The sequence below is a fragment of the Suricata suricatta genome, chromosome 10 (assembly GCF_006229205.1).
Source record: "Suricata suricatta isolate VVHF042 chromosome 10, meerkat_22Aug2017_6uvM2_HiC, whole genome shotgun sequence".
In the NCBI taxonomy this organism is placed as follows: Eukaryota; Metazoa; Chordata; class Mammalia; order Carnivora; family Herpestidae; genus Suricata; species Suricata suricatta.
Window position 1 is genome coordinate 103,257,458 of NC_043709.1, and position 12,283 is coordinate 103,269,740.

The 12,283-nt window shown below is 39.2% G+C and overlaps 1 protein-coding gene across 3 annotated transcripts in view; it reads right to left on the bottom strand.

Annotated features, from left to right (window-relative positions):
- DCP1B (decapping mRNA 1B) overlaps positions 1-12,283 on the bottom strand; it is a 57,062-nt gene that overhangs the window by 6,319 nt on the left and 38,460 nt on the right. For all 3 annotated transcript variants that reach the window (XM_029953177.1, XM_029953176.1, XM_029953178.1), the window contains exons 4-6: positions 11,840-11,906; positions 9,573-9,708; positions 1,059-1,187 (exon numbers count right to left, since the gene is read on the bottom strand). In XM_029953177.1, coding sequence (XP_029809037.1) covers positions 1,059-1,187; positions 9,573-9,708; positions 11,840-11,906 — 332 coding nt within the window. The remainder of the gene's footprint in view (positions 1-1,058; positions 1,188-9,572; positions 9,709-11,839; positions 11,907-12,283) is intronic.

Genomic DNA, 12,283 nt, shown 5'->3' on the forward strand with positions numbered 1-12,283 from the left:
ACTAATCTATTCTAACCTGACCCTTTCAACTAAATACCAGTAGCTTTAAAATAATCATCATGTGCACACAGACTATGTGCCCTGGCCCGATCAGTCACAAAGCTACCTCCTTCCTGCTTTACATCACCTCTTGCTCCTTCTGCTGCGTTCTGTGTTGTTGGGCTAAGAAAACATGCGCCTCATTCTAAAGTCAACACTTTCCAGTTTCTCTATTTAAAAATTTTCCATGGAAGACAAACAAAAATAAAATAAAACTAAAAGATAATTAGAAAAGACATATTTTTTTTTAACAAAAATTAACATGAACCTTTCACTTAGCCAGGCTTTATGTCTTTTGGCTCTATGTCCATTTTCAAAATTGATTTAAACGAATTCCTTAAAATAAAAATGACCCAACCTTTAATGAGGAATAACCACAGGAAGTGGAAATAGCCACATCACATTTATAATCATAATGGGACTTCCAGATTAGCAATTTTGTTAATGCTGCACAATTCTGAAAAAATACATGTACAAAATATGCTATCATCTTTACATATTTAGATGCAAATGCCATGAGAAGTCATCAGGTCTGCAGGGAACTGTACACCCTCCTCAGAACAGGAAGCCAGTTCTATATTCCCAGTGCCTAGTGCTGCACCCAGTATGGTGGCAGTGCTCAGAAATGTTTGACTGACTTGTTGCTTAGTGTCCTCCCCTCAGTGGCCTTGGCAAGCCAAGCACCTACCTCAGGAGAACAAGGGCCTCCCAGGTCGCATTCCTGTCAGCTCTGACAAAGTTACAAGTTCGCTGTTTTTTAAAAATACATTATCTAAAGAGTTCAAGTCAAGAGATGAGCATAGAGTATGGTAAATGCCAAAATTAAAAATTTCAACCTGCTTCTAGGAAGAATACACTAATAATAATTTTTAAAAATCTTGAATTTGAAATCTCTCTTTCTTGGGTTTACCGTGAAGCACCCGTGAGCAGCACCAGGCTCTCCCTTGACTATACTCTGGGTCAAAGTCCTTTAGGAATTCTAGAGAGACATGGCAAATGAAAAGAACAGGACTTTGTACCTGGCTGGGCCGAGGTATGCGCTGCTGCTGGTTTTCACTGGGCTTCACTGGAATTGGTTTGATGAGATTGGGGTTGTCATAGATAGCAGATGAGCTGGTTATCTGTTTTGGCTCAGAACAGGTTTTACACTGAAATGGAAAAAAATAACCTTATTTTTGGTGTAAAAGAGGCTTTAATCTTTTTTTATTTTTTTAGTTTATTTATTTTGTGTGTGTGTGTTCTCTTTTTTTAATTATAATTTATTGTCAAGTTAGTTTCCATATAACACCCAGTGCTCATCCCAACAAGTGCCCTCCTCCATGCCCATCACCCTATTTTCCCCTCTTCCCCACCCCCATCAACCCTCAGTTTCTTCTCAGTATTTAACAGTCTCTTATGGTTTGCTTCCCTCCCTCTCCTTAACTATTTTTCCCCCTTCCCCTCCCCTATGGTCCTCTGTTAAGTTTCTCCCATTCCACATATGAGTGAAAACATATGGTATCTGTCCTTCTCTGCCTGACTTATTTCACTTAGCATAATACCCTCGAGTTCCATCCGCATTACTACAAATGGCCAGATATCATTCTTTCTCATTGCCATGTAGTCCTCCATTGTATAGATAAACCACATCAAAAGAAGCTTTAATCTTCTTAAAAGAACCTAACTGGGGCTCCTGAGTGGCTCAGTCAGTTGAGCATCCGACTTCAGCTCAGGTCATCATCTCGAAGTCTGTGGGTTCAAGCCCCATGGTGGGCTCTGTGCTGACAGCTCAGAGCCTGGAGCCTGCTTTGGATTCTGTGTCTCCCTCTCTCTCTCTGCCCCTGCCCGGCTTATGTTCTGTCTCTCTCTCTCTGTCTCAAAAATAAATAAACACCCAAAAAATTATAAAAAAAGAACATAACTTCTTGCTCTTTATTTTATCTAATCTGTGGCTGACTATTTTTCAATACATTTTTGTGTAAAAAGGCAAATTACTTTATCTCCTCTGATATGAGCTGTTTTTGAATATAAATCAAATTCCAATTTAATTTTTCTTCGTTGTACAATTTCAGTGCCCTAAAAATATTACCAACAGCATCAGCCTGCAAGACCTGGAGACTCTGAGATACCTGGATATTTGAAAGGCTGTGCATATGCTTAAGAGACGATAGTTTACAGATACAGAGTCTAGGAGCGCCTGGGTGGCCCAGTCAGTTGAGTGTCTGACTTTTGATTTCAGCTCAGGTCATGATCTCACCATTGTGAGATTGAGCCCCAAGTCAGGTTCTGCACTGAGCATAGAGCCTACTTAAGATTCTCTGTCTCTTTCTCTCTCCCTCTGACCCTCCTTCACTCACGTGAGTGCATGCACACACTCACTCACTCACTGTCAAAAGAAATGGAGAGTCTAATGCTTTTCAATGATAGTGATAGAAACAATTCTTTGTTATTTTTAAAAAACATTTTTAATGTTTATTTTTGAGAGAGAGAGAGAGAGCCAGAGAGGGGCAGAGAGAGAGGGAGACACAGAATCCGAAGCAGGCTCCAGGCTCTGAGCTAGCTGTCAGCACAGACTCCAATGCGGGGCTCAAACTTATGAACTGTGAGATCATGACTTGAGCCAAAGTCGGATGGTTAACTGAGCCACCCAGGCACCCCAGAAACAATTCTTTAAATGCTATGTCTGAATAACTGTATGGTTTATTCACCCATTAGCAGGTGACTGAAAACTGGAGAGCTGCATCATCAAAGCAACTAATCTTTTCGGTCTACAAACCAAAAAAGTAAAGCTGATTCAAACCATTGATTTAAAAATTATGAACATCATCTTTATTTAATAAATGACTTTTTACATAAACAGAATAATTCAAATCTGAGTGTTCTGAGCCACTCACTACAAATTAGAATTTCACAGAGAAAGAGACAAGAGACAAGACTCATCATTTCAAGTACTGAATCATTATCATACATTAATCTAACCAACCATGCAATTGCTAACACAGTGGGATTTATAACACCAAGAATACAGCAATGATGTCAGTACCTACCTTGTTGAAACACCAAATAAAACTGAATATAAAACCACTGCCTTCTATTCTATATTCTCTACAGCATTTCGACTGGCAAGGCATCAGGCCAGAAAAGATCTCACATTGTTTCTGACATGGAATGAGCTATAAACACAATCTTGTTCCCTCAAGAACTTACAGTTACTGGGTTGTATTTTCTAATTCAAGGAAGTAGGAGTATGGGGTCAGTTACCACTATGTTCGCTTGGGTTTGTAAAGTTAACTGTACAGAGGACTTATCATTTCCTTCCAAGAATCCTATCAGTAATTTGGATATCTGGCACTTGATTAATTGGGAGGTGAAATCCCTTTATGAGTCAGAAAATGTTATTTCTAACTCTTAGGTGAATGCTGGTGGCCGCATGAACGAACTGGCCTGGCTTTCCAAGGCCATAACCAACATAAGACAAGAATATAGCCTGAGATAGAGTCACTTACAAAATGTTAGCGTGAAAACCTAGAGCTTCTGCTTATTATGTAAAAGAAAGAGGGTGCTCAGGTTACTTTCACGGAATGACCTTGTCTGTACTTTTTCATTCTCTCAGTTCAAACAAAGAAAAACATATTTCACCCCCACCTTCGCTATACACATATCCATACGGGCCGTGAAGCTGCTCTGTTTCTTGCTATGCATAAGCCCTAGATAGCCTTTCTAAGTCAAACTGCTACAAGCTGTCTTCTATGTCACTATCTATCCATCACTGAAGCCTTGCTTTCATGTAAAAATTGCTCTCTATCAAATTGCTCAGAATTAAACATCATCTGCCTCAGTAGTTCGTAGCTCATTTTCCAGCTGTTTAATTTTCTATGCTTCTCTCGACCCAAATAACTCTAAGATACTTAGAAAAAAACACAGAGCTGGAAAAAGTGCATAATGGATTCTCCACAGAGATCCTGAGGCACTTATTAAAAGTCTTAAAAACTATGTCACATGATCTCCTTTTCTCACACAGAAACACACAAACATATGTAGCCACGCCAAGAGAGAAGCCCGGACGAAAATATACCGGAAGTGTTAAAAGTAGACATCTTGAGGTTATAGGATTATGGATATTTTTTATTTCCCTTTTCTACTTTTTTGACCTTCCTCACTGAACATTAAAAGACATTTAGTAATTTCTTTAATTTTATAAATAAATCACAGTATATTAAGAGAGAACTATGAATTCTTGCCTTAAATGACAAAACACAACACAGTCCATTTCTGCATACTCAGAACTTAACTATGCAGCCGAGGGTCTTTTCTGGCCCTGGTACTTTTTCTTACACAGCGTTGGTGGTTTTACTGTATTGCTCATTTGCATATCAAATAGAAGTCTAATAGGAGGTAAAAGATGAAACTCAAATTAACATTATGCTACTTTACAGCAGATTCACAGAAAGTTGTTGCTCAGGAGAAAAAACATAAAATGTTGGCCAAAATATGGTTTTTCAATTATTTTATTAACTTCATGTAAGCAGTTGCATCTGACGTCAGTGGCCTTCACTTTACCAACATCATGTACCTCCAGCTCAAAAGCTTTCCTCTTTTTACTTTGTAGGGTTTCCATAAACTGAAGAATTTTAAAGTTGGGAAGCACCCCAGAAATCACTGAGTTTAATCCCTACCCAGAGAAGTGAGATTCTTTTCTAGTGTCCCGGTATGTTATCATGCGGTGTCTTCCTGAATCCTCCCGGGGATGGGAGAGCCACTTCCTCACAGGAGAAGTCCAAGGGAAATCTTGTTTTCTTTCTCTTTGCCTCTTTCTGTGTTCCCCCTTTCCTGTACCTCAGAGCCATTTTACTCATGATCTCCACATGTTCTGAAATGTCTGTGTGTGGGAGAGGAAGTAACACAAACACGGCAAATACATAGCAGGTTTACATGATGCAACAGAAGTTCACAGAGTAGCATATATATCTGGTTGTGTAGATCAGAAATAACAGGATGGACAAAGACCATTTGAAATGGGCCATGAAGAGCTGATCATGTGCTGACAGGTAAAGAAGGAGAGGCGACAGCATGGGAAGAAGGCATGAAGACACTTGCAAGACGCGACACTGTTACTCTGTTTGGTAGGAGTACTTGTGAGGGGTGGCGGAAGTAGAAGGCAGTGAGGTTAGAAGAATACACTGGGGCTATGGTATGTAATTCTTGAAGAGTCCAAAGGTTCATATGCTGGGCAAAGTGAAACCAGGAAGCATTCAGACCAGAGAAGTAATATGACCATGCAGGTGCTCCCGGGTCACATCGTTGGCTGTTAATGGCAGAAGGAATAATTTCTTCTGTTCATCACACAGTTGGAGCGATTAACATTATGCATATAACATGTATTTGAGTTTAGACAAAAGCAAGTCTATGTGTTGATTAAACATCTGCCCCTCATGTTAACATTACAACAACCAGTCTGGGGGGCATAATGATGAATGAAACACTGCTTCGACCTCAGCAAGTTTATTATTTTATTTATTAATTTTTTAAATGTTTTGTAGAATTTATTCTTGAGAGAGAGAGAGAGAGAGAGAGAGAGAGAGAGAGAGCATAAGTGGGAGAGGGGAAGAGCAAGAGAGGGACACAGAATCCGAAGCAGGCTCCAGGCTTTGAGCTGTCACCACAGAGCCCGACACAGGGCTCGGACTCACAATCTGTGAGATCATGACCTGAGCTGAAGTCAGACTGAGCCATCCATGCGCCCCTGACCTCAACAAGTTTTTCAGTGGAAGAAATTGACTTAAAGGTAACAAATGAGAAAGAACAAAATAAGTCCTAAATAGTAACAGACTGCTGAGTTCAGTGAAAAGAGTAATTAATCTGAATGACGAGATCTGGGAAAATTCCATGTAAAAGTGGAATTTTAACTGGGCCTTGAAGGATATGTCGATTCTAAAGGGCAAAGAAAGTGAGGGGGAAACACTGCAAGTTGTAGGTACGGTATAAAGTGATGGCCTACATGATACCTCCAAAAACATGTGCACGTGTTTCTGTGTGTGTGTTCTGTGTTTTTTTATGAGACAGTCAGGTGCAGCTACAAGAGGAGACACTAGAGAGGCTCAGGAAACAAAATTACACTCAAAGGTCCTAGAGAGAGGAGGCACAGGACACCCTGCAGGGCCACATGGGGCAGCCTCAGGGTGGGCAGGGAGCAGGAAGTGGGAGCAAAGGGAAAGCCAAGACTAGAGCCACTGCTGGGGTTTTTGTACTTTAGGACCGGCCACTTAGGGTAACTGCAGTATGCTCTAAGCTACAGGGTGGTCCCTAGTAGCCTAACCTGGCCCTGAGATGATTAAGACAGAGGATATTGCCTCCTGGGGTCCTGGGGCCAGACCCAGGAGGGATGGCTCTAGACTGGGTCATGTGCATGTCAAAGGCATCCTCTGTCTGGGCCCTCTGCTAGTTCTAAGAATTGGCTAGCCTAGGGAGGAGGATTCTGACCCCAACCAGAAGACATAAGATGTCAAAACATCATAAAAGAAAAATAACACAATATATGTGTCTTTGTGTATGTGAATGTACGCGTGTATGTGTGCGCGTTGAGAGGAGGGAGGTAGAAGAAAGAAAATTTTTGTTCAATATTTGCACTTATTAGTTATTGGTCATTGTTAAGCTGTCCTCACAGAACCTAAGTTCCCAGAAGGCAAAAATGTTACCCTTTAAGACTAACCTTTGGTGTGCCTAACATAGTACAATCGTAAAGTATAATGAATTGACAGTTAGCAAGTCATTAGGATATCTTTTAATGGCTGTTGCAGAATTAAGCAAAACACAAAGCTAATACAGAAATAGTTGCTACTGACTGAATCTGGCACTTTAAAGTATCCTCTCTGTCCAGGCCCTCCAACTGAAGGATAATGAAACCGTGGTTAATTCAGAATCATATTCATATTCATTCATTTCTTCAACAATCACTTATTTAGCACCTATGAGCTGGGAGCTCTGAAGAAGACAGTGGTTATGAAGATAAATGAAGGATGTTCTTTGTACTCAAGTAGCTCACAGTCTAACAATCAAGGGAAGGTCGACCACCAAGTCAAAGGCATGCTGAAAAAACTCAGTCCACTGTCCTTTACCATGTCCCCCTCCTTCAGGATTTTTCTGCGCTTCCTGGTAGTGTCATTTAAGTAGTTTTCTACCTGCCCTTCCCCTCTTTTCCCTTTCATTTTCTGTAACTAGAAAGTTTAAGAAAGCTCAAGACTTAGATTCAGGATCCGATGAAATGTAAGAATGCTTCGAGGTGGTGCTAAGTATCTCACATTATCTGACAGTAGGAGGTAAGGGATATCTGGTCATCTTTCAACAGCGCTGATCAGTGGGTTTAGACGGTGGCAGATTGATCCTGCCATGGTCGGGTTTCCACCAGCCTTTCTCAGAACATTAACGTTACTAATGACAATTGCTTGAATCACTTATTTTTGATGGTGATTTTAAGCTCTATCACTTCATCTACATTTAATATCTGGTATTCTTGGTTAAGAACTTTCCCTCATAAGCCAGGATTGTGTGGTTACTCAGAAAATTGGTCCCTGCTGGGCAGGCAGGGTAAATGCTTCCTTCCTTCCCATAAACTGCCAATTATCAGAGGAAGGAGCTGGTGTCCTAGTTCCTCCAAGAAGAGCCAATAACTACTTTTTGTTTTGTCTTATATTTTTGGTCTGCTTGCTCACTCATCACCATAAACTCACAGATTGTATATATGCAATGTGTTTCAATCCACTGTAGTCATTCTTGTTGATGTTAGAATTTGATGTTTTGGTCAGTGATCCAACTTCTGTGCCCCTTTCACATGACCCATTTGTCTGATTTTCCTTTCCCAGACATGGGATATTGGAATGGGGAGTTTCTTTAAAGAGCTCTGGTACTTTTTAGGAGGGAACAGTATTTAGAAACAATAATCTGGGGCCATGGGTTGTCACTTAACTTGAGGTCTCTTCAGGGAAAAAATTAGTAATAAAATATGAACCAATTCTCATGCTTCTACTTAAAATTTAATATTATATGGCTTTAACTTAATATTTTTCTCTTACACTAATAGTTTTGTTCTGACCACATAAACATATTCATTTATTATATCCATGACAGCTAAAAAATTACAATGCCAATATTATTATTAACAATAAAACTACCGAATGAGTTTACAATTTCTTTATAGTTCTTTTTGTCCTTAAAATATGAAGCACTAATGGTCTTTATGTCCTTCAAATATAATGTACTAAGGGTCCAAATATGGGGCCCTGAAGTCACTCTAATTTCTTTTCTAAACAATTATATCACAACATGATATTCAGTTACGTACATTTATTTCAGCTAGCTTCCAAATCCTAGGTTTTAATTGTCCTTTTCCCTTAATTTTCTTTTTTCTATGTTTCTAAAGAGTGTCAATCTTCTACTTCTCAATTTTTATAGTAGAGATTAATAAAACAGGGAAATTAAACCCTTTCCTGCTGCTTAAATATAAATATTTATCAGTTTTATGTATCTTTTCGCTTTGTGTTATTTTAAAACCAGACAAAACATTTATTTTTTGGTTTTTACATAGTTGAATTAATTGCTTTTGGATTTTAAAGATATAGTTAGGATGATTTTCCCTTTCCAGATTACAAAGAAATCCATACAGATTTTCTTCTGGTACTTGAATGGCTTTATTTTTACATTTAAATTTTGAATAATTTGGAATTTATTCTGGCATAAGGGACAAATCCAATTTTTTATTTTTCCAAATGGCTTCCATTTGTTCCCATATCACTTATTTAATCCACTCAAACAGTTTATTTGAGATTTTCATCTTTATTTCCATCCTAAATGACATCCTAATGGGGTGTCATTTTGGACTTTCTCACCTGTCCCATTGGTCTCTCTGGCTGTTTATGCGTCAATACCGTCAAGACCATAGTGTTTTATGTGCTCAGGTGCTAACGCCCTGGTCCCAGACAGTAGAGCCTGCTGCCCCTTCTCTCCCAACAGTGCTCTTCTTGGTCAGGGTTCTCCCTGCTCTTCTTCCTGTATATTTCTCCCCATAGACTTTACAATCAACATGTCTAGCTCCAGAAAAGAAGAAAGTAAACTGGTCTTTTGTTTAGGAATCATCTTAAATTTATAGATTAAACAGAAGTGAGAGCTTTAAGTTGTATCATCTGATTCAAAATCAGGATGTACACTTCCATTTGTTCAAGTCTATTTTTATGCCTTTCAGGAATGGTTAAAAGTTTGCTTCATACAGGTTTTGCCCATTCCTTGTTAACTTTATTCCAAAGAATGTTATATTAATAGTTGCTACTGTAAATAGGGTCTTCTGGTAAACCTGACTGGGTGCTATGTGCATTTATGAAGCCTGCTGATTTCTTAGGCTACCTTTTAATCCACTTAAAACAGTCTTCTTTAGCCTGCTGAAAGCAAATAAAAACTCATTATACAATTCTGTTTGGTGGAAGGACTAGCACTAAGCCTTTCTCAACAAGCATATCACTACCGTAGGATTTAAGTATGTTTCACAAGGGAAGACAAAAACTCACCTTGGTGTATTCATCTTTGGCCTTGGTGAGCATTCGTAAGATATCTACTTCCTTGCCCTCTCCTGAATTGAGGATCATAGGGGAGTTTCCTCCTCCAGCTCCCTGATGGGCTTTCAACTGCTCATACTGAGTTAGGCTAGAAAAATAGAGGGGAGAATCCACACAAGAAAAATGAACTCAACACAAATGGTTTTTAAAACCATGTTTTTGTCTTATCGTAATCACAGCAGAAGAAAGGCTGCTTAGGAATTGAAAGAAAAGTAAGAGTGGAGGTCTTGAGTACAGAAAGTACATACATGAATCCAGAGTAGGGGTGGGCAAACTATGTCCTGCAGGCCAAATCTGGACCATCACCTTGCTTTTGTAAAGAAAGTTCCAAACAGACACACTCACTTGTTTATGTATCCTTTACCTCTGCTTTCACACAGTAACTGCAGAGTTGAGTAGACGTGACAGAGACCTATGGCCTTGCAAAGCCTAAAATATTTTCTGTTTTTTTTTTTTTTTTTTTTTTCAGAAGAAGTTTGCCAACTCCTCATTTAGAGCATTTGAAAGGACTCATTAATTGCTGAGGAAACCCGATTTAGAGTTCTCAAACACTGAGCAAACGGCATGGCAAATCGAGATTCCCCCCCTTGTTTCAATATGCCTTGAAGTCGAAGCAAAATTGATTCCAGCAACCCAAATCCTGTAGTCCTCTGGCAATTTATAAACTGTGAAGATTCCAGTCTAGAAGAGGGCGCATTCAAACAAACAAACAAACAAACAAACAAACAAACGGAGCAATGAAGAGTGTCTTCTGTTTTCCTGAAAACAATACAGAAGGGAGACCAGATTGCTCCTATGTGGTGCTAGGTGACATTGAGAAAAATACTTTTTCCTTTTGTGTGCTTTGACTTTCAGCTCAAATTTTTATAATGCCATGTCGTTGATGGTAAAAAAAAAAAAAAGATCTGATAATTTACTGGGAGATTTAACTCTAACTGACTAGGGGCTCAGAATCCATGCATATCAGCTGCTTATTGCTAGTCAACAATCAATTTCCTGCCCCAGCTGTTAAGTAATTACTGCAGAATGCTAACAATTTTAACATGGCCTCTTGGCTGAGCCACAGGGTATTTTTTAATCTATATAAAATCCTGCTATTATTATCCACTGCACAGTTTACAATAACATGAATGTGTTAGGAACTAGTTGTTATGGTGGTAAATACCAGTTTGAGCACACTTAATCACCATCTGCAGCTTGAGCTGGTTACCTACAATTAGCTATCACAAGCTAGATTTTCAGAAACCTATTTATAAAAAGTGTCCCCCACATTTCATTTCTGGGGGTCACCTTTTAGTCCTTTCTTTGCCTCAGAATTTAAAATTGGAAAACGGTTCTTTTACAGATGGATTCACGCGGGCAGCAGCCATACTGTGTGTTCGGCAGAGTCCAGTCACTGGCTGCAACGCCGCATGTGTGGGAGACTTAGGTCATTCAGAGGCTCTAAACCATCCGCATAAAGCAGGGAAAGAGCTGCCTCACAGCGAGCGCCTCGGGCTCCAGAACCAATCACAGAGTAGACAGCGTGCTTACCTGGGCCTTCCTTTCAATGCAGTCAGGGAAGCCAGGAGTGGGAAATCAGGCAGTGATTTAAGTTTCCCAAAATGCAGCTGGGACAAACCACAACGTACCAAGAGATTAAAAGAAAAAGAGACGAGCAACAACAAAAAAGAGACTGCCTACTGATCACTAAACTAATATTTACCCAGATATTTCCAACAGGATTGAAAATAAAGTCTACGTACTCACAGCATTTGAGATATGAGGAAATTCTGAGCTTCTGTAACCGTGGGTATAGGTAGACAGTTAAAGGAAAGCATTTAGATCAGGAAGGAAATGGAAGATCTTAGACAATGTGTGGTGGCCTTTAAAATGGCTCTGAATGTTGTTTTTACAAGCTATACTGATAACTTTTCAAAGAGAAAAAACTGCTAATTTACAAATGAGGAAAATACTGACAAAAACTACCATCTGGAACAATTCATATTATCGACACTTCATACACACAGAAAAAAATGAGGTGAACTGCTCTATATGAGGAATCTTACTTAGTGAAAATACAAAAATATGTCTATTTTTCATCCAAATAATAGTAAATGTTTTTCTAACCACTGCAGAAAGGATTGCTGTGAGAGAGGGATTCTGTTAAGAGTATAGTGACTGGGAAACACAAACAAAAGCATCACGTCCTGAAAAATACTTAGCCTTTCAGCACCTACTTTTTCATAAGCTCTGCAATTCTTTGGCATTCTTCCTTATCATAAAACCAAATTCCATAAATGGACACTGCAAAAAACACATCAAACAAATTATGAGCACTTTCAAAACTACAAAAGGGAAAGAAACTACCTTTCCATCTTGAAGAAAATACATACTTATGAATAAATGAAACCAATCACTGGAGTTTAAGCTTGAAAACCTACTACTGGAATTCTCTAAGCCCACGGAGAAATCTGTAGTGGTCTTATGTGTACACAGACACACATACATACCTCCACTAAAGTATGTTGTCCTTAGCAATATAGCACCTGACCATAACGGGCATGTGGCAATTACTTCTTTTTTTTTTTCATAATATTTTATTGTCAAATTGTTTTCCATACAACACCCAGTGCTCTTCCCCTCAAGTGCCCTCCACCATCACCACCACCTGTCTTCCCCCC